Below are 25,680 nucleotides of genomic sequence, written 5' to 3'. Positions count from 1 at the left end.
GAATGACGGCACCCTGGGGAGCCCCTGCCCTCCGCCCCGCTCTGCTAGGCCCTCCCTTAATAAGATCAGAGCCTTCTCTCCCCGCCTGTGTGCCAGCTGGCTACTTGTACCTCTAGATCTTCCGGCTCAGCAGGTTCGTCGTCAGTGCTGCTGACGTAACTCTTATGATAACAGGTGTCCGAGCTATTGCCACTGGTCTTCGTAACGGTGACGACGCTGCTGCTGCTGCTGGTGCGGTAACTCTTCAGGTAGGTCTCACTGGTACTGGTTTCGCTATCATAGCTCCTGAGAAAGTTCTCCTCACTGCTCTGGGGGCTCCCGAGGCCCTCGCTGCAGTCAATGCTGCTACCATAACTCTTCTTGTAGGACTCAAGGCTTCTTTTTATAGAAGGGGACCGGGCTTGGAGCAACTGCATTTCTTCCAGGCAGAGCTGCAAGTCGGCCTGCAGCCTCTTCCGCTCCTCTAGGAGCCGGCCATGCTCCTGCTGCTGCAGCTCCTGCTCGGTCTGGCTGGCCTCGTATAGGTCCTGCAGAGTCTGCATGTGGGAGGCGATCGTCTTGGACTGCCGGGAGTGGGTGGGAGACACATCGTTACTCTAGCACTGCAGTCCGAGCTGCGCCCCTCCTGGCGCAGAGGTCTGAGCACACTTTAGAGAACTGCACACCTTCACTCCAGTCTCAGGACAGCGTAGGCCGCCAACTTAGCCTACGGGTACTGGCATGGGTCAGTGTCTTGCTCATGGGGAAAATGTCCCCAGGAAAGATACTCCAGTGTTTCCGGGTTCCTGATTTTGTTGTTTCTGCACTCATCCCTCTCTCCTTGGAGCAGTGCTGAGGGGGGCTCGAGAACACCTGCCTTCTTCTCAGTCAGGTGTACCATCATCCTGACCTTTGGACTCTGTACCCACCTCTAGCTCTAAAACCAGCTTGATCTGGAATATGAGCATTCCTCAGAAGAGGGGATCAAGGTCTCACTATGAGTCCCTGCCCCAATTCTGAATCTGGACTCTGAGAATGTTTCCCAGGCCCTCTGGGCCTGGCTTCTTGGCTACTGATGCCCAGGACGAGACCTGAATGAGGAAACATTTCATACCTGGTTCCTGGTCTCTGTGTTATCTAGGCTGAAATCTGCTGGCCCTGGAACCTGACCAAATCTCAGTTTGGACTCCTGCTGTCCCCTGGATCTCCCTGTCCAGGCTAATATCTGAATCATTTCATTTTGCCCAAACTGGAACAGTCTATCTGCTCCTCCTTGCTCTCACTGAGCCCTCAGGCCAAATTCACACCCTAAACCTGAGACTTAAATGGAAATCTCCACCAGTGAGCCCTCAGAGACACCTTGCTGGTGTCTGACCCCCCCGACCTGGCTGCTGTTCTGGCCAATGTTGCGATGAAAACAGCATGGTCAGTATCAAGAACTCTCCATGCGAGGACGCTTCCTTTGGAAAGGAATGGCCCCATACTGGCCTCGTGTGGAACACCAAAAGGTTATAGATTTTATCACTGAAAAGTGTACTTCTCAATCCATCTCATGAGAAAAGGATGACACCTTTAGTCAGTCCCAAGCAATCCAAACACTGAAATGATATTATACATCTGGAAAACGAGACGCTAAAGGGATTGAGGCAAATTATCAGGCAATTACAGACTTCCGGGTCGGTCGTCCCGGTTCTAAGTGCTCCCAGGATGGCGGCTGGGCATGCATGTGGTGGGTCCTCAGGCCATGTTTGAAGGCTCATCCCCAGGAGCCAGCCCATGGGCAGTCATGGCTGGGGCAGGTCAGGGCTTCAGTCTCATCCTGACTCCTGGCCTCACAGGCCTTCCTAACACTGTCCCTTCTGTGCAGCCCCTTCCCCTCCTGTCCCCAGACCGTTCCCCTGCCTCTAGCTATGGTTACCTTGTCTTGGACATATTTTGAGGACTTAAGTGATTTGGAACCTTCTGGATTCTCCAACACTTCCTGGAAATGGGAGTCTTTGAAAACATGCAGCTCTTTGTGCAGCTCTAATTGTTCCTTTAACACACTTTCTTGATTGTGTATCAGCTGTTTCTGCTCTTCCTGCATGCTTTGGTAGAGGAGCTGTAGTTCATACAGGTCTTGTAACTTTGTAAGTAGCTCGAAACTCTGCGAGGTAGAGTGGAAGGAAGGGGCAGGGACTGTGGTGGTCACCAGCAAAGCCCTCTGCTGGAGACCCTCCCTCCCCTTAGGCATCCCTGATTGGCTCTGCAGTTTCCCCATCTGGGACGGGGGAGTCCTGTGGAGATCTGCCAGTTGAGTAGAACTGACCTCTTGTGTTTGGGTGCATTTTGTAGTTTACAAAGTACTTTCAAGTATATTTTCTCCAGACAGATTAAATACCTACATATAAAATGCAGGACAGATCCCAGAGCATAAGATGTATTTTAAATATAAAACCCAAGCCCTGGCTGGTGTGGCTCAGTTGGTTGGAACATCATCCCTTACACTGGAAAGTGGCAGGTTTGATTCTCGGTCAGGGCACCTGGCTTGCGGGTTCAATCCTCAGTTTGGGCGCATCTAGGAGGCAGCCGATCGGTGTTTCTCTTTCTCTCTCTCTCTTCCATCAATAAAAAAACAACATATCCTCAGGTGAGGAGGGAAAAAAAAAAGTAAAACCCTAATCAGCTATATTGAATGCTTTGGTTTGAAATTGGTGAGAAAGTAAGGAGTGGTTGGTTAAGGAAAGAAAAATCTTAATCCCCACCTTTCCTTTTTCTCAAGCACAGTCACACCTGGGAAGCTTCTCAAAGCCACTTCTCCATAGTGAGCAGCCACTCGCTGGCTGCCTTTACCTTCTGGAGGAGACCAGATTTGGGTATCGGGAACGTGAGCCTGTGCAGCTCTTCTTGCAGCTGGCCCTGCTCCTCCTGCAACCTCCTCTGGTCCTCCAGGAGTTCGCACTGCTCCATTTGCAGCTGCCCCATCTCCTTCTGGCTGGCCTTGTACTTCTCCTGCAATTCTGTCAGTCTGGACAGCAGTGCATCACACTGTGGGCGGGGCAGGGCGGTTACTCCTGAGGTAGTTCTCTGCCTGTGTGGCTAGCAGAGCATTTCTGTGTCCTCCTGCCTCTTCCGATTCACCAGGGTTGCCCACCCTGTACTGATCATCCCAAGCCACACTGCGCCCAGTTTTAGATGCCGAGTTGGGAATGCCAGCAGGCTGCTTGGGCTGGCTGTTAGGCTGTGCCTGAAATTTTTCTATTAGTCCCTTCTGAGAGCATTCTTAGCGGGAGTGTTACCCACCCACCCCCCCTTTCATTCCCCGCCGCCTCCCTCTCTTCTGGCCCTTTCCTTTGGTAGATGCCATTTTCTCACCCTGCTGGGGATTCTACCCCCATCCTTCTCATTATCCTCAATTTGCTTTTATTCCTACGTATGCTCCTTACCAATAAAGACTTCATTTCTCCCTAATCCCCCACCCCCCATTTTTGTTTTTGTAATCATCTTTTAAAATCTTTAGAAAAGTATGTGCTATTGCTGAATTTGGGTTAAGAAAACAAAATCATCCTATGATTCCAAAAACCTAAATCTTCTAATATCGGACTAATCGCAATGCTGTTTTATCATCAGAGGAAAAGCTGGCCCCGTGTGCCAGCATACGTTTGGTTCCTTTCCTTAGGGGAGGAGGCACAGATGGCCTCACTCCTAAGTTTAGTGGGAATGGGGGGAGGGGAATGTGAGCCTGGGAGTAGAAAGGCAGGTGGACTGTGGTGGTGACACAAATAACCTCCCCAATTCTGTGTCTCCCGAAGGCCTTTCCCTGGGGACACAGCCGGCTGTTGGCGGTGGCAGGAGCTAATGAGCATTTTGGCTGAATGTGACTTGTTACACTACTTTTAGAGAATCTTGGGCCTGTTCTCTGTCATGCTTCAACACCCTTCCACTTCCTAGCAGCGATCCTAAAGCGCTCAACACAGGGTAACTGATAGTGACTTGCATTTTACACACTATGATAAGAAAAGAATGAGTAAGGAAGGCTTTATTTATCACTACAGGATCTGTCACTGAAAGGAAGTGGGTAAGAGTAGTATTCTGTTCAATTTAAAGAGAGTAGGAGTCGGGTTCAGAGGACTTAACTACTCTGAAGCCGCGGCCCTTCTAAAGCCAAGCAGTGTTCTGGGCACAAGACCATGCCATCTGACAAGAGCATTTGCAATCTGCCTCAGAAAATGAGACCTTCTCTTTCTAGTTCTAACGATAAAAGTGACATATACGGGCCTATGCGTATGTTCTCCACAAATGACAAGATACCACTACACATGGAATTATGTGCAAGCATCCCAGTGTTCAGACTGGATCCAGATACACGGATCCTACTAAGCTGTGGCTCAGGTCAAGGAGAACTGTTTTAAAAGTGAACAGCATGGGGCTCTGCCGCTATTCCCGGCCTCGCTGGACTCCGCCGTGATGGGACTCAGCTGTACTTAGTCTCCTAACTATGGGCAAGAGCCCATCGCGCCCTTGGGTGGATGGATGACTTCCTCTTTCGCCCTAACCTCCTTTCTCCAGAGGAAGTGCCCAGGAGATCCCACCTGTCTGCACCACAATTACCTTGTTAGCACACTCTCTCTTGGCCTCCGGCATGGACTGGGTGGTCCTGAGCTGCACCAGCTCATGCTGGCAGAGCAGGAAGTCCTGCTCCAGCCGATCGTACATGTGCTTCCGCCGCTCCAGCTCCTCCTGGCTGTTCTCGTACTGCTGCTTCATCTCCTGCAGCTGGGACTGCATCTCTGCGTTCTGGGGCAGGGAGCAGCCCGCCATCACCCGGAGCAGCGGCTGCACTCGCTCCTCTCAGGCAGTGACACAGGGAGTACTACCTGTCCTTTCCAGTCCCAATTCCATCCCACTGAGGCTCCTGAGATGGACAAGGCCCTAACAGGCTCTACGCAGAGACCTCTGGGCTTCCATCGGGGGCGTGGTGAAAGTAAAGGGGTGCATTTTTACAGGCTGGTTTCCTGATTCAAAATCAAAGGAAGCTGAGAGCACCTTCCTACTGGGCAACGCTGGCCGCCCTCACCCGCGGCTCCTCCACAGACCTCCTGCCACCCCGCTCCTCCTCTGCACCCGTCCTCGCCCGGCACCTCGGCCGGGCCACCTTCTCCCTCACCTGGAGCTGCTTTTACCTTCTCATTGCTCTCTTGGAAATAGCCCTCGATGTCTCTGAGGCGCTGCACCTCGGCCTCCTGGTACCGCAGGTCCTCCCGCAGCTGCTGCTGCACGTCCAGCAGGTGATCCTTCTCACACGAGAGGTTCTCGTACTGGAGCTGCAGCCTATGCAGCCGGCACCGTAACTCCTACGGTGGAGGGGCCTTTGGACAGTACCCCCGGGACCCTCAACCCACTCACTCTTCTGCCCGCGTCACTCTCAGACTCCTCCCTACCCTCCACTCACTGGCTGTCCTCTCATCTAGCACAGTGCTGGGGCGGCTGAGTTCACCTGCGGTGCTCACAGGTGGCGGCTGGAGTTATTTTAACTCTCCACTCGTATCCACCTTCCCCAAACCTCCTAGCACCTAGGCTGCCCCTCACCTCTGGCTGCTGTTACCTTCTCACTCTGGCTCTCTGTAAATGTGGGTTTCGTGACTTTGAGCTGCCGGAGCTCAGCCTGAAGTTGGAGCTGCTCCTTCAAGAGCTCAGTCTGCTCATCCTGGCTAACATCGTACTTGTGCTGCAGGGCACAGAGCCTGTTCTTCAGCTCCTCGTTCTGTGGTGGGAAGGATGCGGGTGGAACCGTTACTCTCAAGAAACAGCAGGCCCCTCTCCAGACCAGCCTGGCGCTTTTCCGGGTGCAGACACCTTGAGGAGCTCCCGCAGGCCTCTGGTCTGGTTTCTTCTCTGAGGCCGACACTCAGTGACGACTACCATTTCTAGGATGCAAGGCTAGGTGACCTCTCCAGTTGGTCTGGGATAGACTCTACCCCTGGTGGCAGGGCAAGTCAGCAGAGCACAGCCTTGCTCTGCGTTCATCCTCCTGGAAGGACGCGGCGACTCCATGGAGGCCCTTCTGCCCTCCCCAAACTCCCTTCCTGGCAGTGTTTACCTGGGCGGCGTGCTGGGAAGTCTGACACCGAAGCACCTCGTTCTGTGCGCACTTGAGCTCCCTCTGCAGCCGCCTCTGCTCCTCCTCACTGGTCTGGCGATGAAGATGTAGTTCTTGCAACTCACAGCTCAATTCCTTACACTGTGGGAAGCGAAACAGGAAGGCGGCTTACTACAAGTGCACTCCAAGGGCAGGCTTGGAAGACTATTTACATCAGGCAAGCGAGACCCCAGAGTACTATCTCCTGCCATAGCGCACGCCGCCTTCGTCAACTCTGTCCTGTGTCTAAGGAGATGTTTCTCACACAGGCCAGGAGAAGGTACAAGAGGGACAACGAAAAGGGCCTGCATCCCCCTACCTTGCTCTGCATGTCACATATCTGCTCCTCAGCTCCCAGCAGCTGCTGTCGCAACAAATGGGTTTCCGGATGAGGCTCTAGGAAATCCATTTCTACAGTCTGACACTCTGTTGACATCAAACTCCTTAGCGTTTGGGACTCCAGCCACTTTTCTGTTGCTCTTCGTGTCCTGCAATCAGGAACCCCAGAGCCATGTTTGGGAGAGAACTCTGCCTAGAATCACCTGCCAACTGTGCTTGGTCCTGATGTCTTTGTTTTAGGCAAAAAATGGTAAGGAGCCTCTTATTGAGATTTCCCTCTCAAAAAACACACTTAGAAGGGCACAACGGCCCCAGCACCTCAATCTTCAAAGCTGTTTGTCTCTGGGAGACCCTAAGCGTGCCAGTCCAGTTGAGCTTGAGGCTGGCTCTGATGTCAAGTCAGCTCCAAGAGAGAGGACATCAGACTGAATCAAGTCCATGTGGACAACAAAGGGATCACTTCTGAGCTACTGTAGGGCACGGCAAACCAGCCCCTAATGCCCCGAACAGAAGAAAACTAAACTTCTGAAGTCAATCAACTCTAGTCCTAGACACTGAGTTAGGTCCCCATGCCTCTTCTAGGCGGTGTCCATATCCTTTGGACACCACGGGAAAGACCAGACCTCCCGGAGGAGAGGGACGTGCGAGAGCCTGGCATCTGCCTTCAGCAGCAGTTCTACTCGGGGAGAAGCCCAGTCCTACAGGGTCCCACTCGCCTCCCGGCTGTACCTCTCACTCTCCAGATCTGCCAGCTGCCCTGAGAGGCTGCTGTTGCTCTCCTGCAGGACCCGGTACTCCTCATTCAGGAAGCGGTAGCGTTCCCGCAGTTGCTGCAATTCCTCTGCAGGACAAGATGAGAGAGGGGTGAGGTCCTAGGGAGGAAACACTGATGACCAGCCCCCCGTTTTCCTGCCTGGAAACCTGGTAGCAGAAGGCTGATCAGCTCCTTTTTCTAGAGACAGAAGAGATATCACATGCAGAGGCTTCCAAGACAGGGCCCAGGGAGTCCACCCTGCAAAGGCTCCCTGTGCTCTTTCAAGAGCTGCGCTCCTTCTCATCTTCCCAGATTTGTCCTGCGTGCCCCTTCAAAACCCCAACCAAGACGGTCTTGAGATTTTAGGAATGACGGTTTGTTTTTTTAATTTTTTAAAAATCCTCACCCAAGGATATTTTTCCACTGATTTTTAGAGAGAGTGCAAGAGAGAGGGAAAGACAGAGAGAAATATCTATGTGAGAGCAACACATCGATTGGTTGCCTCCTGCACAAGCCCTGACTAGGGCCCAGGCTGAGGAGGAGCCTGCAACCAAGATACGTGCCCTTGACCGGAATCGAACCAGGGGCCCTTCCATCCTCAGGTTGACACTCTACCCATTAAGCCAAATTGGCTAGGCTGTGACGGTTTAATTGTTTGGCTTTTTTTTTGTTTTTTTTTTTTGTATTTAAAGTTTCCATTGAGACCAGTTTACATGGCTCAGTGGTTGAGCATTAACCTATGAACCAGGAGGTCACGGTTCGATTCCCGATCAGGACATATGCCTGGGTTGCAGGCTCAATCCCCAGAAGGGGACATGCAGGAGGCAGCTGATCAATAATTCTCTCTTATTATTGATGTTTCTATATCTCTTTCCCTCTCCCTTCCTCTCTGAAATCAATAAAAAATTTTTAAAATTAAGTTTCCATTGAACTGTTTGATTACCTCACTTTCAGTACAAAACACTGGGAGATGTGAACTGCCAGGTGTCACACTGCCAGTCTTGGCCTTTTGGAGACAATCCAGGCATCCTGAAGGTCCTTTAACTTCCTTTATCACCACACCAAATACTCTGGCCTGCATGTGGTCAAGAATTCTTTCTAATGATCTTTTATCTGCTATCAGAAGGACACATCCCAACCAGACCCACATATCACCCTCAATGCTGCTATGATACATACCCATATCTGTTTTGTTTCTTCATGATTAAGAATTATTTCTTGCCCTAGCCAATATGGCTCAGTGGATAGAGCGTCAGCCTGCGAATCGAAGGGTCCCAGGCTCGATTCTGGTCAAGGGCCCGTACCTTGGTTGCAGGCTCCTCCCCGGCCGGGGCCCTGGCCAGAGCCCATGCAGGAGGCAACCAATTGATGTTTCTCTCACGTTGACATTTCTCTCTTTCCCTTTCTCTTCCACTCTCTCTAAAAATCAATGGAAAAAATCCTCAGGTGAGAATTAAAAAAAAAATCATTTCTCTTAGAATATTAATTCTACTGATATTTAAAAAGTGTCTTAACTACCGTCAGCTTCAACACCCTGAAATTTACTTCTAATGTTTATTCCAATCAGAAGTCCTGATCTATGTAGCAAAGTCCTTGAAATACTGCAAATTACCACAGAAGGAAGGAAGGAAACTAATCTTTAATGAAAACCAACCGTGTGTTAAACAATAGACTTGATGGTTTCAGCCTTGGGTTTAGTTAGTATGTGAGTGCTTTCAACATGTTGGGCATTTCATTTAATCCCCAGAATAGCCCTGTAAATTTTCTTTTCTAAATAAACCTTAAATTTTAGAATAGTTTTAGACTTATAGAAAAGTTGCAAAGAATGCAGAATTCCCTGGAAGAGTTCTCATCTAGTTTCCCTACTGTTAATATCGGACAATGAGTCCATTTGTCATGACTAAGAAATCAAGGTTGGTATATGAACTAAACTCTATACTTTATTCATATTTATCTACATTTTCCTTCAAGTCCTTTTCCTGTTTCAGGATCTCATCTAGCTGACGACTGAATAGCTCCTCTTTTTATTAACCACTTTTTATATAAATGGAAACAGAGGTTCAGAGAGATCATTATGAGACTAAGTTCACTCTGTTACTCAGTGGAGCTGAGATGCTGAACTGAAGTCTGTGTAGGTCCAGCCCGGGCCTTCCCACTGGGCTGTCTGCCTCTCCCAGCATCACCAATCCAAAGGCTCTTCTGAGAGGCTTGTTACAGCTGGGAAACCTTGCACTTCTTTGATTCCTTGTTGATTTGCCTCTGTTTGACCTGGCCTAATATAAGGCCTCCCTTATACCCAGATCATCAATCTAGCCTCAGAATAAAGGCAAACTTTCTGATGTCATGCCTCCTAGCAACTAGCTGGGAGACTCACTGTCTGAAAGCTTTTGAGCTCTGAGCTTCTGAGTACATCGTGTTTTATTAGAAATAACCTCCCTTCGTCTCCAGCTTGTGCTCTGACTTTTTGCCCCCAAAGCTTCTACTCTGGGGAGGGCTAAAGGATCCTAACAATTAGCATCTCAGGGTCTGGGAGCAGGACTGGAGGACCCCCTCCCCCCGCCCCGCCCCCCGGCCCCCAGAAAGCAGTCCAGGCAAAGCGCCATGATGCCGGAGCAGCAGGAAGTGTTTCCCAGGGTGGCGGCCCCGTACTCCCACCTAGAACTGTCCTCCCCAGGAAGGTCTTTAGCCGAGTCAAATCGACAAACACCAGATGGCTCTCTGAGAAAGAGTTCCCCGGGCACATCTCCATGGTGCTATTTCTCACACCATGATGGACTCTGGCTGTGGGATTCTGGGTAAGTTTTTCTCCCTTTATAGTCTTGAATTCAACCTGGAGGTTTTTTCTAGAGTTTCCCAATTCATTATCTAAGACCACCTTCCAACATCTTCTTGCACACTATCTCCCTCCGCTTGACTTTACTGACAGACCAGGAGAAGGGCTTGCACTCTCATACCTTGCAACTCAGAGTAATCTGAGGGAGTATAACTATTAGATGAGTCAGAGGTCTTCATTTCCATTTCTGCACGGAGGGAGGTGATCTCCAGCTCATACTCGTTCCGAACACGCTCCAATTCATCAAGTTCACTTTGCATCCGGGAGAGGTCCTCCTGCAGGGATGCTATGTCACTCTCATGTTCAGTCGCAGAATCATCTGCGGCTTGTCGCAGATTCTTGATCTCCGCATGGGCCAAATGCAACTCCCGTTCTATTTCCTTAAGTTCACATTCTTTCTCACGCTCTAACAGGGAAATCTCCTCCCGTAGATTCCGCAACTCACCTGCAAAAAAACCCAAAGGTTAGGACGGTCAAGAGGAGAAGTGAATTAATCTACCACGTTCTAATCTAGACTCTAGAGCAGGGGTGGGCAAACTTTTTGACTCGAGGGCCACAATGGGTTCTTAAACTGGACCTGAGGGCCGGAACAAAAGCATGGATGGAGTGTTTGTGTGAACTAATATAAATTCAAAGTAAACATCATTACATAAAAGGGTATGGTCTTTTTTTTTTTTTTTAGTTTTATTCATTTCAAACGGGCCGGATCCGGCCTGCGGGCCGTAGTTTGCCCACCCCTGCTCTAGAGGCACAAAGGTAAAGGGAGGCACTTTCTTATCTAGAAACCCCTGACAACCTAGACCAGCCGTGGGCAAACTATGGCCCGCAGGCCGGATCCGGCCCATTTGAAATGAATGAAACTATTGAAAAAAAAGACCATACCCTTTTATGTAATGATGTTTACTTTGAACTTATATTAGTTCACACAAACACTCCATCCATGCTTTTGTTCCGGCCCTCCGGTCCAGTTTAAGAACCCATTGTGGCCCTCGAGTCAAAAAGTTTGCCCACCCCTGACCTAGACTCTACCCCATCAGAGAAGTATAGTTTCATCTGGTATGAAATAGAGAATACCTAAGAAGGGAGCAGAGAGTGAATCTATGTAGTAAGGTAGTAGAAAAGTAGATTTTTGAGGGTTGGCACCAAAAGCAACAACTTAGGCTATTGAAAACAAAAGGTATTATCAGTGCCCTGGCCAGTGTTTTCAGTGGTTAGAGCATTGGCCTGTGCACCAGAGCGCCGAGGGTTCGATTCCCAGTCAAGGGTAGGTATGATCCCTGCACCCGGTCATCGGGGGCGAGTGTGGGAGGAAACTAATTGATGTGTCTCTCTCATATCCATGTTTCTCTCTCTCTCCTCCTCCTCCCCTCTCCCTTCCAGTCTCTCTAAATATCAACGGGAAAAAAAAATCCTCACTCCTCGGGTAAGGATGAAAACAAAAAGAAAGTATTATTAGTGTTTCCATGGAATCGCCTAAGAATTAAAGGCCAAACATAACTTACAATATTTTTCTTATGTCCTGAGTCGTTTCAAAAATTCCCTGGCTAGTCCGGCCAGTATGGCACAGGGGTTGAGCACTGACCTATGAACCAGGAGGTCACAGTTCCATTACCAGTCAGGGCACACGCCTGGGTTGCGGGCTCAATTCCCCAGTGGGGAAATGGGCTCAGTAAATGCACACAGGCATTTATTTCCACTGTGCTGATGTTTCTATCTCCCTCCCTCTTTTCCCTTCATCTCTGAAATATATATATATGTTAAAAATTCCCTGGCTAAAAAAATCTACACAGGCTATTCTCATGTATTCAGTCTGGGAGCTTAGCAATTAAAACTTCAGAATCCCCATGAACTGCCTGTGGTAAGTACTGGCCCTAAAATAATATCTATTTAGAGTTCATAGCTGAAATTCAAATGTAGGTTCATCACATGGTAACCAAACATGGGAAAATAACCTACATGTTGATTGATAAGAGATTGTTTAAATTAGTGATGGTTAAATAGAATATCAGCAGCCATTAAAAAGAAAATGGCAGATTTATAGAAAAGGCATGAAAAGGTTTCCATACATACTAACTAGAAAGGAAAATCAGCTATAAAATATATTGTACTACCTTATTTTTGCAAAAAAACAATTGTATGGCCCTAACCGGTTTGGCTCAGTGGATAGAGTGTCAGCCTGCGGACTGAAGGGTCCCAGGTTCGATTCTGGTCAAGGGCATGTACCTTGGTTGCGGGCACATCCCCAGTAGGGGGTGTGCAGGAGGCAGCTGATCGATGTTTCTCCCTCATCGATGTTTCTAACTCTCTATCCCTCTCCCTTCCTGTCTGTAAAAAATCAATAAAATACATTTTAAAAAAACCAATTATATGTACAATATATAACACAAATATACAAAGACATAGAAAGAGGTCTGGAAAGATCTGTGTGCCAGCCATAAAGAACAGTTCCTTCTGAAGTACAAGATAGCATATGATGGGGACTTTTACTTTCTACATTGGTGCTGTTTGAATTTTCACAACTGGCCTCTATTTTATAATAGCTTTTAATTTACAAAAGAAATGTGTCAGAGCTCTCAGTATCTGTGGCACATCTCAGGGTTGTTGGACATGGATAATCTGGGATTAGGAGAACCTAAACGTGGAGAGAGAGTAAAAGGCATTGATACCAATAAAAAATTCAAAATTTGGGAGCCAGGATTATGGAATTAATGAGGACTGGGTTGGGAGGGTCAGGACCTTCCCACAAACACTGCAAGTTACACTGTCCTTATCCCTTGCCCTGTCCTCTGCTCACTCTATTCACCAGATTTCAACTTTCTCTAGCCTCTCTCCCCCACCTCCTCAAAAAAACTAAGCAAGTCCTCTATCAGATGTTCTCAAAGCACCTTGTAGTTTTGCAGCGTGTATGTGTGTGTGTGTGTGTGTGTGAGCGTGTGTGTAAAACCTTGCTCTCCTACTTCCTTGACTATAAGCTTCATGAAGGCAGGGAACACGTCTGTTCTGCTCATCATTAGAGCTCCAGGATTTGTCACAGTACCTGGCGTAATGCAGCTTGATCAGTATTTGCTGTATTCGTGCATAAATGAGGCAGGGGGTCATCTATTGAACAAACGTTTACTGAGTACTACGAGAGGAAAAAATGGGAGACATACTGCAGATATAAATGCTGAACGGACAGGGTGTCTCAGGGGCAGGAGGAACGGGCTCCTGCCCTATTCCCACTCTCCCAAGCTCACACGTGCAGCTCTCGGCACATCCTTTGCCAGTCGTTCCTTCCCTAGAATGACCCCAGCGGCCTCCTCTTCTTGGTCTATTCAAGTATTAATTGGTCATCACCTCTGTGCCACACCCAAGCTTCTCTCCACTGAGATTCTCTGACCTCCTTCCAGTTTGAAAGAACAAATTCCTTGCTCTAACCACGGTTGAACAGCACAGGGGCGGGTCTTGTAGGCCCGAGGGAGGAGCTGACCCAGAAGCTTAGAATCTAGTGGGGGAGACATACATGTCAACTGGCCATGAGGATAAAGGCCCTCCGGCCTGGGGTGGACTTCTGCGGAGGCTGACCAACCTCCACTTCCCTACTGTGCCCTTGATGCTTGGGTCCAATCTCCCTTAGATTCTCTTCTGGAGTCTAGCCCCGCAAACATGACATGCTCCAGTCCGGGGGGAACCGAGGACGGTCTCCCCGCACCTGAAAAACCTCTTCGTTAGGGGCAGGACCCGCTAAGGTCCGAGGGGCGGGGCTTGCCGGCCTGAGGGAGCGGCTTATCCAGAAGCTGGGCGGGCCTGGCCCGAGGAGCAAGGGGGCACCGGCTGGCAGCGGGGCTGGGGCTGCTGGGGGCGAGGCCAAGCGTCTGGGAGTCCGGGCTGCGGCACAGAGATGTCGGTGGTCACTTACTGGTTATGGCCTCCATCTCGCCGGCCCCCCTTTTAGGCGGTCTCCCTGGGGGGCCTCCCGACTCCGGCCGGTCCCGGCCCCCGAGGGGCTGTGGCGGCCGAACGGCCTCCCAACACCAGCTACCTCTGAGCCCGCGCGCGCCCCCTCTCGGCGGAAACGGGCAGCGCGCGTGCGCAAGGACGGTCTGTTAGTTCCCGCGGGTGGAGACGGGCGCCTGCACCAGACCTGCGGCCCCTGCCTCCCACCCCGTCCCCGCTTGGCTGAGATCTAACCCTAGAGACAGTCCCACTGAGCAAAACTGCTCTAGAACTTTATTCTCCCACGTTGTTGCCTACCTGTCTCTCTACTGAGATTCTGACTCCCTTATTTGAAAGGAATGTCCCTTATCTAAGCAAAGGCCTTTCATGCTGTACTGGACCGTTTCCTTCATCATAAAAACATGATCTAGTGTGTCCTAGCTAAGAAATAAAAATAAAATATCCCCAAACACTCTCCCTTGATTTTATGTCTCATTCCTTTATTTCTCTGCCTCTCTTCAAAACATGACGGCTGGAATTCTCGGTACTCACCTTCTCCATGTCACCTCCCCTTCCCTCTTCAGTCCCAACCCAATCAGGTTCTATCTTTGATAAAATAGCTCAGAGCCCTCCATCTTGCAAAATTAAATGGCCATCTTCCTTGACTAAGCAACTTTTTGACACAGTTGTTATCTCCTCGAAGCACTTTCTGCTCTTGGCTTTCAGGGCATGAAAGGCTCCAGTAGTTCCTCCTACCTCAGTCCCTTTTTGCTCATTTCTCCTTCTATACTGGGCCTTTAAATACTGGAGTAACCCTGGGATTGGACCCTTTTTCTTCCCTTCCAGTAGCTCCATGAGATTTCGTGGTGCTCTGCCATAGACTTGAATGTCATCTATATGCTAATGACTCCCAAATTTATCTCTGATTTCTCCCCTGGTTCTAGATTCATATATTCAATTCAACATATTTACTTGGATGTCATTACCCATTTCAAACTCAACATGTAGAAAACATGTCTTAAATGCTTCCCCTAACCCCCCCACGTCTTCCCATCCCAATAAATAACACCACCAACCAACAGTCATCTCTTATCCCCCTTCCAATTCATCACAAATCCTGAGGGCTTGACCTTCAAAATCTATTATGAATCATCTATATTTCTATTACTCTAATCCCAGTAATCACCACCTCCTGACTGGACGATTGCAAAAACTTACTGACCAAACTCACTGTTTTGACTCTGTTCCCTCCATCCAATTTCCACACAGTGGACAAAGTGTTCTTTTTAAAAAAAAAAAAAAATGTAATTAAAAAAATATTTTATTGATTTTGAGAGAGAGAGGAAGGGAGAGGGGGAGAGAAAGAAAAACAGAAATATGAGAGAGTAACATCAATCGGTTGCCTCTTGCACATACCCCAACAAAGGATTCAACTGGCAATCTGGGCATGTGCCCTGACCGGGCATCAAACCTGCAACCTTCAGGTGCACCGGGAAAATGCTCAAACAACTGAACCACACCAGCCAGGGCTAAAGTGCTTTTTATTCTTTTCTTTTTTTTTTAATGTAAAGCAGTATATCAGCCCAGCCCTGGCTAAGACCCTCCCACACCTTTCTGCTGTACTTAGGATAAAAGCCAAACCTCTCAGCTGGCCTACAAGGCCCTTTGTAAGCTGGCCTCTGCCTGCCTCTCAGAACTCTCTTACCAGGGTCCTCCACATGCCCTCTGTTACAGCCACAATGGCCTTTGTACTGTCCTCCAAACACAGGAAGCTCATTCTTGCCTCTGGGCTTTTGCAGTTGCTATTCCTTCTGCCCAACTGCTTTTCCTCAGATCTTTCTCATTATTCAGGTCTTAGTTCAAATGTCACCTTCTCAAAGAGGATTTTCCTAACTACCCTATCAAAAATAAACTCCCTTTTCACCCCATCTCCATCCTATTGTTACACTGCATTCACAGCATCTTGCCACTTGAACATGTGTTGTTTATTTTCTGCCTCTCCTTATTAGAATGCATCTTCACTAGGGCAGGGATCTACTCTGTCTTGTTCATAGCTGGTCCTCCAGGTCTACAGGCACTCCAGAAATGGTTGAGAAACAAATAAATTAGCCCCTTTTTACAAATAAAGAAACAAGTGTCAGAAAGATAACAGTGACTTGCCCAAGAGCACCAAGCTGGTTTCGCGGCAGAGCTGAGCCCAAGAATCTAGGTGCTCTGAGACCACTGCTCACACGCTGCCCTGTGCGACACATCTCCATTTCTCTCCTCCCCCCTCCCCCGTGAGCTGTCGACTTCTCCTGGATCTACCTTTGCTTACATCTCTCCCCCAGCCTCCCTCCCTTTCTTTGTCCTCTCCAGGCCGGCTTCCTGGACTTCCTTTTTTCTCCATTTATACTCTTCTTTTGGCTTGATCTCCCTTCTCCTGGGAGAGTCCCTGCTGTTTTCTAGGGCAGCTCCCCCGAAACCTTCCGGAAGCTCACAGAAATAACAAAAGCTGCCTCTTTATTCGGTGGTACAGTGGAATGTGGGACGCCTGCCCTGCTGCTTCCCAGAGACAAAGGGAATGTGGGTGTTAGAAGAAAGGGATTTGGGGGCCACAGTTTGGTCCTAGGGAGCAAAAGAAGCGTTTTCATCTGCTTCACTTAAAAGAAAGAGATGTTAGGGTCCCCTCCAGCCACTTCCCATGGGCTCACTGCTTTTCCCAGGGTGCCCTCTGAGGGCCAGGAAAAGCAATCTGGTTCGGAATTCAGTCCTGATCACCTACCCCTGGCACTGACCAGGAGAACCAGGGAAAAGAGGTGAAGGTGTGAAGGGAGGAGGCTGAAGGAGAGAAAAAGGAGAGAGTTAACCACACGGAGAAAGGGTGAAATGGGAGGGTGAGAAAAGGAAGAAAGAAGTGCCAGGCAGAGATGCAAAAAGAAAGAAAATTGCCCAGCCGGGTGTGGCTCAGTGGTTGAGCATCAAACCAGGAACCAGGAGGTCACTGTTTCAATTCCCGGTCAGGGCACATGCCTGGGTTGCAGACTCAGCCCCCAATAGGGGGCCTGCAGGAGGCAGCCAATCAATGATCCTCTCTCATAATTGATGTTTCCATCTCTCTATCCCTCTCCCTTCCTCTCTGAAATCAATTTAAAAAAAATTTTTTTTAAAGAAAATTAGGTAATGAGGGGAATGATGAGATGAGAAGAAAGGGTGAGATTAGTAGAGGAAAAAAAAAAAGGAGAAAGTGCTGAATTAGGTTGTTTGTCTGCTATGCTTCAGCCAAACCCTCCAGACACAAGTCCCTGGAAGACCTCCTCCTCTCCAGCCTGAGTTCTGGGAATTACCTTGGAGCTGCTGGATCTGCTTGGTGAACACCTCTGCCTGCTGGGCACTGGCCAGCCGTTCATCCTCCAGGAGCCCTGCAATGAGACAGGGGCCAGCATCAGGCCTGGGATCCAGGATGAGGCCTGAGATCCTACATCAGGCCTGGGATCCAGTGAGCACAGAGCCTTCGTGCCAGGCCCTCAGTCACAGACACTCACCCTGCAGCTCCAGGGAGTCGTCCTCGTGCTGCCCTGCCAGCTCCCGGGTCTCTTCCAGCTCTGCCACCAGCTGCAGCACCTGAGCCCTCAGCTCCTCGAGCTCCGTCTCCGTGAGGCTCAGGCCCCGGTGCTTGCCCAACGACAGGGAGCCCATACCACCACCTTTCTGCACGTGCTCTTCCTCTTCTTCCACCTCTTCCACCTCTTCCTCCTCCTCCTCTTCCTCCTCATAGAGCGCTGGGAGTAACACTTCCCCTAGGGAGGACACCCAGCCCACCAGGGAGTCAGAGACAATTTCCTTTCAAGGGTCCTTCTAGGGCTGGCGCTCAAACACACCGGCTCAGGGCAGAGATGTTATAATAGTGCCACCTGGTGTCCCCCAAGGACCCCCTGGGCAGGCCCGGCACTCGTGAGTCTTCAGTTGTGAGGGTCAAGTTTGGAGGTAGCCCATCCCCCTTCCGGGCCCTTTCTGGACCCCTACTGCACCTGGTAGCCTCCCATTACCACCTTTGGGCCAACTGAGCAGCCGGCGCTGGCTCAGCCATGTGAAGCTTGCATGAGGACCCCTGCGTCTTCCAGTCCCGGTCCCTGGGTAGTGGGACAAGTAGTCAAGAAAGGATTCATGCCGAAACCGGTTTTGGCTCAGTGGATAGAGCGTCGGCCTGCGGACTGAAAGGTCCCAGGTTCGATTCCGGTCAAGGGCATGTGCCTTGGTTGCGGGCACATCCCCAGTGGGGGGTGTGCAGGAGGCAGCTGGTCGATGTTTCTCTCTCATCGATGTTTCTAACTCTCTATCTCTCTCCTTTCCTCTCTGTAAAAACTCAATAAAATATATTTAAAAAAAAAAAATAAGAAAGGATTCAGACACTGGGCATATCTCAGGCCAAACGGGGCAAGTTACCGTTTGGGGGTTTGTAGAAAGTTAAAAATTATCCTGGTCGCTTGTGAGAAATTAGCCTTTCTGTAACAAAAAGGCATTGCCTGTCTGCAGGCAGAGAAAGAAAACACTTAAACGAAGTGATTCTGATTGTTTTACTGGACAAACACGGGCCCTTTCAAATGTGCTCTTTTTGAAATTTTCTACAAGGTCCACCTTCCTTTTCCCTGCTGAGTGTCTGCGGGGGTGGGGGCGGGGGTCGGCCCTCTCCCAGCCCTCCCTGCCTGTCCCTCCTGAGTGCAATGAGACCCTTCCTCCCCTGGTGACCACAGTGTAGTTTTTCAGGGGGGAGTCTGAGGGTGTGCTTGTGTGTAAGAGAAAGCCTTTAACGCACTGGAAACTGGGGTGTGCTTGCTCTCTAGCCTCTGGTTGGTGAGCACCCTCTCCTTTGCTGCAATGCAGTTCCTCTAAATAGCAAACATCGTATCTGGATTGTGATTGTTTGCTTCGTTTTAAAACCTGAATCCCTGCTCTTATTTTCTTCAATAACAGCAGCCTAAGGTTCATCTGAGGTCCCTTGAGTCATCTGTCCCCCTTGGGGACGCAGGGTTGCCCACACTGAGTGTGCACAGACGTCCCGGAAAAAGGACCAGCACCCCTTCAGGGGCCTGTGTCGGCAGCACCCACGAAGGCCCAGGGTGTGTGGGAACACAAGAGTGTTGGGAGGTTGGCCTTCCCGCCTGCCCCCTCCCAGGCCATCTCTTTCAGGCAGTAAGCGATCCCAGAGAACCAAAGCCACAAGGCTGGCGTATGAAGTTCCTGATGGTGGCACGAGAAGCATAATTCACATGCTCCCTTCCCAGCTTTTCAAAACAAGAAGACAGCTTGGGGTCTGGGTTGAGAGGCAGCAAGAACAGACCCCTGCTGAAAAGCTCTGTCCAGCTGAGGCCTGTTGGCTGTCTGGCAGCTCCCTCGGGACACACAGCCTGGTTAGGTGGGGATTAGGGTCCCCAAGGGACGCACCTGGAACCTCCCTCCAAGCCGGAGCCCCGAGGAGGGCTGGAGGGGGCTAAGGTGAACTGAGGAAGGAGCTGTGTCCTGGCTCAGAGTTCTGGGGTCAGAGGGCGGAAGGAGGCGAGGGGAAGAGAGAAATAAAGCTTCCTGGGAAAACTCACCCTCCATAGCTTGCATCCCCCGCCGCTCCAGGGACCCCCAGCGCTGGCCTTTCTTCCTCTCACATCCCTCAGAGCCCTCGTAGGAGCCTACAGTGGTCACAGTGGAGCCTGCCAGCAGGGACAGAGGGGGCGCTGTCGATGCCAGGGGCGGCTGGGCTGGGGGCTGGGTGCAGGGCCGAGACGGAAGGGGACGTGCCTTCTAGCCCTTTGGAGCCCCGGGGTTTTAATTCTCGAGCTGCGCCTGCGGGGACCCCGCCCTGCACCCTCCTCGGCACCCCCAGGTCCAGCCTCCTCTCCCTTGCACACACGTAAAGGGTGTGTGTCTCTTCAGCCCAAAGGAGAGAGACAAGGATGGAGGGAGGACAGGAGCCAGTAAAAGAGCGGCTGAAAGGGTGCGGTGGTGCGCGGAGGGAGCAGGTGCAGGGGGCGGGGCTGTGGGAAGGGGTCTAGGCCAGAGCTGCTCCCTCCTGCAGCCCCCCTTCTCCCGCGGGACCTGGCGCGCCCCACCCTCGGGAGCCTTCGGGCCGGCGGGGTGCAGGGTCCGGAGCCACCAGGGCTGGAAGCACCGCCGGCTGCACAGACGAGACGGGGAGGGCGCGGGAGAGGCGCCCGGCAGGCGTGGCGGTGGCGGGAGAGCCAGCCAGGAAAGATGGAGCCCGGCCAGGTGGGGGTGGGACGGAGGAGGACTACGGAGGGAACGGGGGGAGGAGGACCCTGGGTCCGCAGGGAGCAGAGGTGGAGAGTGAGGAAGGGGCGGCTCTGACCTGGGCCCGGGCAGCTCCAGCTCGCGGCGCCCGCGCCGGCCCCGGCAGCCGCCTCCATGGCCGCTCGCGCCGCCGCCGTCCCCCGGAGCAGACGCTGCAGCAGCGAGGCCGGACCCGGCGCCCGTGCGCAGGGGACGGGGAGGGGGAGGGAGAGGGGGCGGGCCGAGGGGCGGGGCCTGGCCGGGCACCTGACACCGCCCCGCCCGCCGCCGCCGCCGCCGGGAAGCCCTCCGTGCACCGCGGCTGGGTAACCGGCGGGGCGCGGGGAGGGCGGGGGAGCGGGCGGGCGGGCGGACGTGGCTAATCGGGCTGAGGCTGCGCCCCGAGGGAGCGGCACGGTGCCCTGGTCTGGCCCGGGTCCTGCCGGGGTCGGCTGCGCGCGGGGACCCCTCTGCGCCAGGTCAGGGCCCGGCCTCAGGGCGCACAGCGACGGCGAGGGAAGGACGAGGGTGGACCAGCCCTCCCGCCTGTCCCCCCAAGCGCGCAGACCCTCCCCGCCTGTCCCCCCAAGCGCGCAGACCCTCCCCTCCTGTCCCCCCAAGCGCGCAGACCCTCCCCGCCTGTCCCCCCAAGCGCGCAGACCCTCCCCTCCTGTCCCCCCAAGCGCGCAGACCCCCCCCCGCCTGTCCCCCCAAGCGCGCAGACCCTCCCCGCCTGTCCCCCCAAGCGCGCAGACCCTCCCCGCCTGTCCCCCCAAGCGCGCAGACACTCACTCCGCACGCAGGGCTGCAGCCCGAGCCCCCGCAGCGGCTCCTCGCGCCCCGGAGTTGCGAGGCTGGAGGAAGGAAGCCGAGGCCCACGGACGCGAAATGCCAGGCCCTGTCTCTGCCTTCCCGGAGCCCCCGCCCAATCCAACCAGGGAGCGCTCCGTGGCCCCGCAGCCCGCGCTGCCCGAAGACCTCCTCTCCCACCGCCCGGCCTCCCGCCCTGGCCCCAACCCCGTGGGCCACCAGCCCCGATGCACGCACCCACCCCTGTAGCCGCCTCGAGTGGGAACTGCTGATGTTCCCTCTTGTAGATGTGGAAGCCCAAAGGGCTTGTTCCAGTGATTCAGTTATTCACCCAAGGACTGTCTGTCCCTCAGGCGTCTCTGCGGTCCCAGCAGGGACAGAGCGGCACACAATAGGAACAGGGGCGTCCCAGCGCCTCCAGAAAAGTATTGGAGGTTCCTAAGACTTCCCAGTATGATTTCACGCTTAGGGAGTTAAATGTTGCCCAATAACGATAACGTTGTCCTATAAGAGTCCCCCTCCCCTCCCCTCTTCTTCCCTCCCCTCCCCTCCCCTCCCCTTCCTCTTCTCTCTCCCTCTCCTTCCCTTCTCCCTCTCATCCCCCTAGCCGAGTGCTCTGAGAGATGATGGAGGTTTCATTTGCTCCCCAGAGATCAGTATTCCTGTGGTCAACGTGATCCCGTCCGGGAAAGGCTGTTGAAGTAGCCCACCCAGACCCTTCCGGAGGGTCGGCTGCAGATATCAGACCTGCCCAGACTTGGGGAGCAGGACAATTGTCAGGGAGGAGGAAGGGGCTGGCATTGGGAGGGTGGGCGGCAGAGAGCTCTGGTGACTGACAGCCAGTGCTGCAAGCCCCGTGGCTGTGTGTCTGCCATAGTGCAGCTCCTCGTTCTGCCTCAGCCAGTGCGGTCAGTGAGCAGCTAGTGTTCACTGCTGACCTTTGGGCTGGAGGGAAGGTCAAGGGAGGACGTTGCCGGCTCTGACAGCAGGGGTCCAAGCGCTCCTCAGGGAGCTCTGATCCTGAGTATTAAGACTAGTTTCTCCCTGGCTCTTGGCCTGCAGGTCAGCTTTCACCCTCGATTAGGAGGGCATTCAGGGAGATCCGAACCAATCTATTCTCAGGACCCAAATGTGGGCAAATCCTGGCCAGACCAGCACTGGATTGAGGATGGGGGCGGGGGGGGGGGGGGAGCAGGGGCAGGATTAGGGGGCAGGAGGGAAAGGCTCAGCAGCTATGGGGGAAGTGGACCAGGGCCCAAGGATGCAGCTCCCAAGTGCCAGCAGAGGTGGGGGTGTCAGGTGATCAGCTGAGGGAGATGATCTAAATTAATCCTTGTAATCCCGGGACTCAGGACTCAGCCTCCCTCCTAATCCATCCCAACGCTCATCCTCTCAGGATTGATGCGGCCATTTATCCCCCTTTACCCTTATTTCTAAATGCCTAGATCCCTTTGTTAGAAGGGGAAAATGTAAATCTTTTAAACATGCAGAAAAATACAGAGATACAGTGAATAACAATAAATATCCACTGAAATCCAATTTCTGTTCATTTCTTGCCATATTTGATTCAGAGATAGCCCTTCTAGTTATAGTTTTACAGTTTTATTCTCTATGTATTTATTCACAAACACTACAGAATATTGACTTGTGTTTAAAATCTATCTAAATGGTATCATACTGCATACATTATTCTGCAAACTTTCTTTTTCCTCAAAAATGTTTTACATTTATTCATGAATTTTAACTTCTGAATACTATTTCATTGTTTGAATATACTGGTACCACAATTTATTCATTCCTCTTTCTGCTAAGGGGCATTTAGAATGTTTCCAGTTTTCTGGGTTATAAACAATGCTGCCATGAACAGTGCTGTGCATGCCTCCTTGGCATATATGTAAGCACTTCTCTAAGGTAGATACCTAGAGGTAGAATTTCCAGGTCAGAGAATATGTGCTTAACTTCACTAGTTAAACTTTACTAGTTATTGCTACAGTGCTCTAAAAAGCTGTTTGCCCGCCCTGGCTGGTTTGGCTCAGTGGATAGAGCATCGGCCTGAGAACTGAGGGGTCCTGGGTTCGACACCGGTTAAGGGCACATACCTTGGTTGCAGACACATCCCTAGCGGGGGGTGTGCAGGAGGCAGCTGATTGATGTTTCTAACTCTCTATCCCTCTCCCATCCTCTCTGTAAAAAATCAATAAAATGTATTTAAAAAAAAAAAAAAAGCTGTTTGACCAATTTACACTCTTACCAGTGGCTTTCTGTGCTTGATTAGATTCACTAACATAAATTTCTCTGCTCACCATTCCTTCTTGCATTCCACTCCTTCCTTCTTGTTAAGTATATCCTTTGGTGGCATTTCAGTGAAAGTTTTCAAGTCGTAAACATTCTCAGCCACTGTCTTAAAACTTCCTTACTTCACACCATTTCAATGGAAACTTAGTGGGCATAGAATTTGAGGTTGCCAGGTTTTTCTTGATCTTTTGAACATATTTTATTTTTTTCTATAATATTTTGTTGCTAATAAGAAGTCAGCCAGCCCTGACCGGTTTGGCTCATTGGATAGAGCATCGGCCTGCGGACTGAAGGGTCCCAGGTTCGATTCCGGCCAAGGGCATGTACCTAGGTTGCGGGCACATCCCCAATAGGGGGGTGTGCAAGAGGCAGCTGATCAATGTTTCTCTCTCATTGATGTTTCTAACTCTCTATCCCTCTCCCTTCCTCTCTGTAAAAAATCAATAAAATATATTTTTTTAAAAAGAATAAAAATGGAATATACAAAAATTAAAAAAAAAAGAAGTCAGCCAATATAACTATTATTTTTCTAGGCAAACAAGCCTTTTTTTTTTTTCTTGTTACTTTTAAGATTTTTTTTTCTTTTCCTCAGTATTCTGCAGTTTTGCCACAACGTGTTTATAAGCTCAGGGCTCTTCAAACTGAGACCTGTGTTTTTCTTCCATTTTGGAAAATTCTTAACCATTATCTATTGGGATAGTACTTCCCCCCCCATTCTTCCTGTCCCTTTCAGGAGCTCCTATTTTATACTAGAGGCCCAGTGCATGGAATTTGTGCACAGGTAGGGTCCCTAGCGGCTGCTGGCCAGGGCCTCCCTTTGTTCCGCGCCACCCCCTGGTGGTCAGCGCATGTCATAGCGAGTGATTGAACTCCCGAGGGGACACTTTGCATATTAGGCTTTTATGTAGATAGGGTTGTGATATGCCATGTATATAAATATATATCTCATTCTTTCCCTCCTGTCTTTTAACTATTCTTTCATATTTTCTATCTTATCACCTTCTCTCAAAAGTTTTAATGATTTCATCAGCTCTGTCTTCCAATTCACTAATTCTCTTTCCAACTGGGTCTCGTCTACTGTTTAATACATCATTGAGTCTTTAATTTCAATGATATGCCTTTCATTTCTTAATGTTTTACCTTTCCCTCTCAATAAGCTGCTTTTTTCATAGTCCAATATTTTTATTGTGGTTTATTTTCTTGTGTTTAATTTTTAATGCTTTTAAGTATACTTATTATATAGTGTTTTTCTATTAAGCACAGTTCTGGGAGTGTTAATTCGTGTTTGTTGTGTCTGCTGACTCTTTCTTATGGTTGATTACTTCCTTGTCTAGTTTATAATATTTTATTGTGAGTTCTTCTACAGCAGGTGTGTGTGTGTGTGTGTGTGTGTGTGTGTGTGAGAGAGAGAGAGAGAGAGAGAGAGAGAGAGAGAGAGAGAGAGAGAGAGAGTCCCCCATATGTTCTGGCCTATGAAAACATTTTTACAGAGCTCTTTCTTGCTTCTGTGGGGCTGTGTGGTATTCCTAGGGATTTCAAGGGTCCAAAACCAGATTTCTGTTTAACTTCTCTGCTTGAGAATCAGCATCAATCAGATAATGTAAATCCGGATGCAATACAAGCATTTGCTCAGACTCGGGACTTCAATCTCTTAGGTTCTTTTCTCTGCTTCTGTGGACTGGTGTGTGTAGTTTTTAGTTTTCTTTCCACGGAGAAGGTGGATCTTTGATGTTCTGAGCTTTAGGCAGGGGGTCCAGCCCCAGCGCCTTATCTCTGGTGGGCTGAGGCCACATATCCCATAACCAGGAGCATTGAAATGCAGCTCCAGGTCCCTGTCTGAAACCCACCATGGCCACTGGGGCAGCCTCCTCTTCTCTTTTATTTGGTTTTGTCTTCCTTCCTAAGTCTAATATTTGGGTTTCTTTCTTTTTTTAAAAACTAAATTTTTGCAATTGCCCATATTTTAATTTTAAAATTCTATTTTATGCAGATTTGTGTGTGTGTTTGAGGGGGTGCTGGGTGAGGAGATAGCCACATTAATTCAGTCTGCCATGTTGCCAGAAGTTCCACTCTGGATTTTCTGTGTTATTATTATTCCTAACAATCTGTATGTCTGTAAAGTGCACTATAATTTGCAAAAAGATTTCACATATTTTCTCTGAGAAATAAGTATTACTGCTCCCATATTGCTGAGAGGAAAACCGAGACTCCGTTTTGAATCTTAGCTTTTGGACTTTGAATCCTGTGCATTTCACAGCTTGGGTTTTACACGGGGACCTAGGCCATATGTGTGTTTCTACTCCAGGAAGGGCAGGCAGTATATATGTGTGTGGTAGGCGTGGGGAGGGCAGAAGAAAAATAAATCCAGGAAAAGCA

The 25,680-nt window shown here is 50.5% G+C and overlaps 1 protein-coding gene across 9 annotated transcripts in view; it reads right to left on the bottom strand.

The window, feature by feature from the left end:
* Positions 1-20,411, bottom strand: part of CCDC136 (coiled-coil domain containing 136) — a 28,597-nt gene extending 8,186 nt beyond the window's left edge. For 6 of the 9 annotated variants that reach the window (XR_009454699.1, XM_059711732.1, XM_059711736.1 and 3 more), the window contains exons 1-14: positions 20,279-20,411; positions 19,515-19,622; positions 17,463-17,717; positions 17,265-17,339; positions 10,145-10,468; positions 7,166-7,277; positions 6,417-6,585; positions 6,059-6,199; positions 5,564-5,722; positions 5,142-5,312; positions 4,570-4,755; positions 2,812-3,006; positions 1,898-2,125; positions 111-563 (exon numbers count right to left, since the gene is read on the bottom strand). Coding sequence is in view for 8 of the 9 variants with exons in the window: in XM_059711732.1 (XP_059567715.1) it covers positions 111-563; positions 1,898-2,125; positions 2,812-3,006; positions 4,570-4,755; positions 5,142-5,312; positions 5,564-5,722; positions 6,059-6,199; positions 6,417-6,585; positions 7,166-7,277; positions 10,145-10,468; positions 17,265-17,339; positions 17,463-17,717; positions 19,515-19,622; positions 20,279-20,336 (2,634 nt within the window). In the remaining variant the exon portion in view is untranslated. The remainder of the gene's footprint in view (positions 1-110; positions 564-1,897; positions 2,126-2,811; positions 3,007-4,569; positions 4,756-5,141; positions 5,313-5,563; positions 5,723-6,058; positions 6,200-6,416; positions 6,586-7,165; positions 7,278-10,144; positions 10,469-17,264; positions 17,340-17,462; positions 17,718-19,514; positions 19,623-20,278) is intronic. The other 3 variants (XM_059711738.1, XM_059711734.1, XM_059711739.1) reach the window with 3 other exon arrangements.
* Between the last annotated feature and the right edge of the window lie 5,269 nt (positions 20,412-25,680).

This window comes from Myotis daubentonii, chromosome 10 (assembly GCF_963259705.1).
Source record: "Myotis daubentonii chromosome 10, mMyoDau2.1, whole genome shotgun sequence".
In the NCBI taxonomy this organism is placed as follows: domain Eukaryota; kingdom Metazoa; phylum Chordata; class Mammalia; order Chiroptera; family Vespertilionidae; genus Myotis; species Myotis daubentonii.
Note: the sequence above shows the minus strand (reverse complement) of the source record. Positions and strands in the feature narration are given on the sequence as shown.